Source organism: Triticum aestivum, chromosome 5B (assembly GCF_018294505.1).
Source record: "Triticum aestivum cultivar Chinese Spring chromosome 5B, IWGSC CS RefSeq v2.1, whole genome shotgun sequence".
Classification (NCBI taxonomy): Eukaryota; Viridiplantae; Streptophyta; class Magnoliopsida; order Poales; family Poaceae; genus Triticum; species Triticum aestivum.
This window is the reverse complement of record NC_057807.1, coordinates 548371462-548376491: the sequence shown is the minus strand read 5'-3', so window position 1 is coordinate 548376491 and position 5030 is coordinate 548371462. Positions and strand designations below refer to the sequence as shown.

Sequence of the window (5030 nt, the reverse complement as noted above, 5' to 3'; positions counted from 1 at the left end):
GCCGGGCCGCGCCCGTGTGTACGCGTGCGAGGGAGGGGAGGCGTCGGCGCGCCATCCCGTGAAGCGCCGCCCGTGAGGAATCAATGGCAAGGCTGACCGGTGGCAGCCTTGCCATTGATTCCCCGCGGGAACCGAGACCGTTGGGGGAAGACGAGGCGCCGAGTCGCTGACGCGGCTGGCCCGCGTCTTTTTCGCGCCAAAACAGCTCGCCCCGGCGCCCCCGGGCGCCCCCCAGCGCGTCGGGTTCGGGCTGGGTCCGCCGGCGCTGTTTTCGGCCCAAGCCGGCGAAAATCGGGCTCCTGGGGGTGCGACTGGGCCATTTTTCGGCGCCGGCGCGAAAAAATCGCCTGGGAAAGCCTTTCTCAGGGTGCGGCTGGAGATGCCCTAACGAAATCAATATACCTAGTGATTGGTCTTCCTTTTGGCCCCGGCGGTGTTTTATTTGGTCCCTTTGACTACGCGTAGAATTCCAAGTTTGTTTATAAGCTGGCTCATATTTTAGGTCTTCAATCTGACTTGAAAAATGTGCTATATGCTGTAAAAATATATTTTTAGATCCAACGTCAAATTTCAAAATATATATTTTGAGACATATTGCACATATTCTTCCAGTCATTTTTCTATTTTGCGCATCATTCTGCCAGTCAAATTGAAGACCTGAAAATCCCTGTCCTACTTACAAACCATACCAGAGAGAGAGAGAGAGAGTTCGGGTGACGACGATAGAATTCAATTTTGTGCTTCAAACACTTTACAATGCTCTTAAAAAGTAACTAATAACACATTATAGTTTTACACATATTTTTGATAAAAAGAACTCATCGAGTGACTGATTATACAACTAACAATCACAATGAAAATGCACCATAGATAAAAATTTACCCATAAATAAGCAAAACTATCGAGGGTGTCTCGCGGATAGCTGGAACTCTTCTTCTAGGCTGTAACACCGGGTCGCTTCCCTTCGCTTTGCATGTTGGCTCGCTGATGGATTGTCCATTGCTGCATATTTCATATGGTTAGATCCTTCTATCAAATCACCACAAACACCCTCCTTGGGTGATTGGAGAGCTTCTAACGCCATCTCCACTTGCCTCATGGTTGGTCGCTCCTCTACTTTCAGTCTCACGCATGACGCAGCTAGCATAGCTACTTCTCTGACTTCGCTACCTCCTTCCTCTACTATTTGTGGATCCAATATTTCGGTCAAGTTACCTTCTGCAAGTAGCGTAACAAATTGCATGACAAGCCCATCGCCTTCAGAAGATCTGTACAAAGATGGCTTCCTCCTAGTAAGCAGTTCGACAAGAAGGACCCCAAAGCTATATACATCACTATTTTCTGTTAGACGTCCAGTATAATAATACATAGGGTCCAAGTACCCAATAGTTTTTTGCACCGCAGTTGTTATTCCAGTTTTATCCACTGGGATGTACCTTGAAGCTCCGAAGTCTGATATTTTTGCTGTCAAGGCATCGTCAAGAAGTATGTTGGAAGGCTTGATATCTCGATGTATTACAGGGACAGAAATAGCAGAGTGAAGGTAAGCTAGAGCTTTTTCTATTTCCCCAGTGATCCTTAACCTATCTTTCCAAGGCAATGATTCTCCTTCTTCCTTGTGAAGATGGCCACTGAGTGTTCCATTGGAAATGAACTCGTAAGTCAATAAAGGGATTTCTGTCTCGAGGCAACATCCATGGAGCTTCATAATATTTCTGTGGTTGATCTGTGACAGTATGGCGACCTCATTTATGAACTCGTCGATTTCTCTCTTGACAACAATATTTGACTTTTTGATAGCCACAACATGCAAGTCCGACAAGATCCCTTTGTAGACAGTGCCATGCCCACCACCACCAAGTCTACGAGCCTGATCAAAATTGTTGGTAGCCTTCTCCAGCTCTCCTAAAGAGATGAGCATCCTCTCTGCTATGTCTGCCCTGTGAGATACCAACTGCTTTAACAGTTGTCCACGATTTTGACCAAAGAACTTCTCTCTCAAAGCTTTCGTTTTGCGTTGCTCAAGATCTCGGCTGATTAGAAACACACCAAGAACCAAAAGTAGAATGCATGGTCCGCTAGCAACCGAGAAACCAATGATTAAACCATAGTTACCTGAAAATTGAACAAAATGCGCCCATATGTTTACTATTAGTATTTGAACCAAAATGGCGCTAGTTTATGTCTTCTTCCTAAAAGGGATCGTTCGATTGATGCATGCGTACGACCATCCAGTAGTAGTAGTCATCCACAAGCTGGTGATAATCGTACCTGTGTCTGTGGTTGTGTCCGTGGACTTGGCGCAGCCACCGAGAACGAAGTTGTCGACATGGGTTCCTTCCGGGCAGCTGCGCTCTTTGATATCTGCATATACACAATTAAGTCAAGCAAAAATAGAATCAATTAGTTTACAAATTAAAGCAGCGACGACATGTGCGCATGTCAAGCTTTAAACTCACGTTGGCATCCTCCGGTGAGGTAAGGGTTGCTCTCGTAGCCCTTCTTGCACTGGCACGAGTAGCTTCCGACTCCAAAAGGGTAAGGGATGCCCATTGATTCGTCTGTGCAATAACTGTTGTCGCTCTTGCAGATGCTCCGGGCTATATGGTCGGGGCATTCGATTGAGTTGGGAAATTTTGCTTTTGCGCCGTGCGCCAGCCCCCACCCGAGAATCACGGGTACCCTGAGCTGATCAGCTTTCCTTGAGAGACCTTTGAGGTCGTCCAGGGTCTGGCCGAAGTCGAACCAGCCCACCTCGGCGATGAGCACGTTCACGGGCAAATCAACATCGCTGGCCTTGGGCAGGTTGGCGTCGAGCCGCTTGAGCTCCACGCCGTAGGACGTGCTGGCAGCTTGGATGGACGACTGGCAGCAGCCGATGTGGGAGCGGACGTTGGAGGTTGCCTGGTCATAGATGGCGCCATCGCCATGGCCATCGGCGGCGCAGAAAGAAGCGCAGCCGCTGACGAGGCTCCCGTTCCCCACCAGCGTCGCCTGCACATTGCAACCCGTGAGGATGAACTCGTTCAACCACGGGTTCAGCGAGTACGCCGGCGCCGCGCCGGCACCAACGGTCTCGGGGTCGCCGAGGCTCCACCGCCCGGAGCCGCCGCTCATGTTTATGGCGTGCAGTCCGTGGCTGATGACGCGCATCGTGTTGTTCTCCAGCGTGATGTCGACCACCTCGAACGCGCTGACGCCGCCGTCGCCGAGCAGAAGCCTCGGGATCTTGCTGCTGCTTCCGTGGTCGACGCAGGTGAGCTTGAACCCCCGCGAATGGTAGAACCTGGCCGGCCCTATGCCGAAGGGGTACGGCACGCTCACGTTGCCGCAGCGGGTCTCGCAGCCCGGCAGCCCCATCGCCGCAGGACTTGGAGCAGCGGCGCTGCAGAGCGGGGACATGAGCGCCGCTGCCACCATGAATATGGCCACTACTTGTGCTGCCGCCGAGATGTAATCAGTTGTTTTCTCCATTGGTTGGTCACTTGGTCTATGGATATGGAGCGTACCTACCGATCGTGCTTCAAGCATGAGATGGTGCCGGTCTCCACTCTCACATAAGAGAGTTTTGGTACTGCTGGTAATGGCATTTTTTCACGATTCAGTCCAAAGGTTTGACTTGGACTAGTCTGGTCGTCTTCTGCCAGAAATTCAGCGCACAAGTCTTCGGTGCGTGTGGAAATTAGGCGTGTGATGTGATTGCTCTACTAGATAGAGGCTGCAATGCAAAAATCCAATATATGAAAATATTATTTCACCACATTCAACCTAAAGATAAATGGAGGGTGGATGGCATTCAAGTACAATTATTTTTTTGTTAAAAAACAAAAAATAAAAATTAATGATGTGAAGGATTCATGTTCTTTGATGATGTGGAGGCTTGCATGTGGCAAAAGTGGAAAGTTGAAAGGTTGCATGAGCACTTGATGATGTGGAGGACATGCATGTTGCGGAACGTGGAAAATTGATTGATGGCATGCGCTTGATAGTGTAGATGTTTTGCTTGCGCATTTAAATGAGAGGTGACGTGTGTGGGAAATATGAAGTGGGTATATAGGTTGCATGTTAAGGTAAACTACTCCCTCTATCCATCTATATAGTGCAGGCATTTTTCGAGACTAACTTTGACCACATGTTAGAGCAATAATATATGACATGCAAGTTACACAAAGCATATCATCAAATTCGTACGTGAAAGGAGCTTCCGATGATATAATTTTCACATTATACATTTCATATACTATTAATCTTATCAATAGTCAAAGACAATCTCAAAAAACGTATTACACCCTGTATATAAGGATGGATGGAGTAGATGATACCAACCCACATGTTGTCACTGCGAATATTTTGCAATATATTTCATTGATATTTGATTGTATGAATATGAATATTCAGAGTAATAATATGAAAACCAAAACTACAATACATATGCTTTATTGTGTTTGCAATATAATTCATTTATATTTGATTGTATGTAGTATGAATATTCAGGGTAGTAACATAAAAACTAAAACTGCAAATACATGAGTGCGGCTATTTGGCTACCTATCTCATCTGCTCCCACGGTGAATAGTAAATTAAAAAAAAACTAGAAAAATAAAAAAGGATTATTTTGCATGGACGATGCTTCGATACTGATATCTTTATACATAATAAACCTAGCAGCGTTTCCTTCGCAATGATCACTGCTATAACTTACTTTACTAGCCACGTTTAGCTCCCAAAGATGTTGGTAATGTTGACTCGCCCGCAAAGCTGCAGGGTGCAAAGTACTAGCAGCGTCTCATTTTTTTGAACGCCACATTCAGCTCAAAGCTGCAGGTAGTTTGGAAAATTAGTAGCCGTGTTTAAATTATCCTAAACACCATCAGGAGAGAAATCCTAGTGATATACACTAGCCTCTTTGATACCGTGCATTTCCCACTCTCACACTAAGACTAGGTGTGTTCTTTACCAGTGCATCCAAACTCCATGGGAGAACTTCCTCTTGTTCTCCTACACACAAAAACCTATCTTCTCAGAACAAC

General features: G+C 46.6%; 1 protein-coding gene across 1 annotated transcript; it reads right to left on the bottom strand.

Moving 5' to 3' along the window:
- Nucleotides 1-898: 898 nt before the first annotated feature.
- Nucleotides 899-3474, bottom strand: LOC123116868 (wall-associated receptor kinase 2). Its single transcript, XM_044537753.1, has 3 exons — nucleotides 2460-3474; nucleotides 2272-2364; nucleotides 899-2115 (listed from the first exon to the last, which is right to left on the bottom strand). Exons 1-3 carry the CDS (start codon nucleotides 3472-3474, stop codon nucleotides 899-901), a joined length of 2325 nt encoding a protein of 774 aa, XP_044393688.1.
- Nucleotides 3475-5030: the final 1556 nt, after the last annotated feature.

Excerpts from the sequence above, each read along its gene's own strand:
- LOC123116868 (XM_044537753.1), bottom strand. The coding sequence starts at position 3,474 with ATGGAGAAAACAACTGATTACATCTCGGCGGCAGCACAAGTAGTGGCC. Across the intron at positions 2,365-2,459 it reads CCTCACCGGAGGATGCCAAC|ATATCAAAGAGCGCAGCTGC; the intron begins GTGAGTTTAAAG and ends GTGTATATGCAG. Across the intron at positions 2,116-2,271 it reads GGACACAACCACAGACACAG|GTAACTATGGTTTAATCATT; the intron begins GTACGATTATCA and ends TTCAATTTTCAG.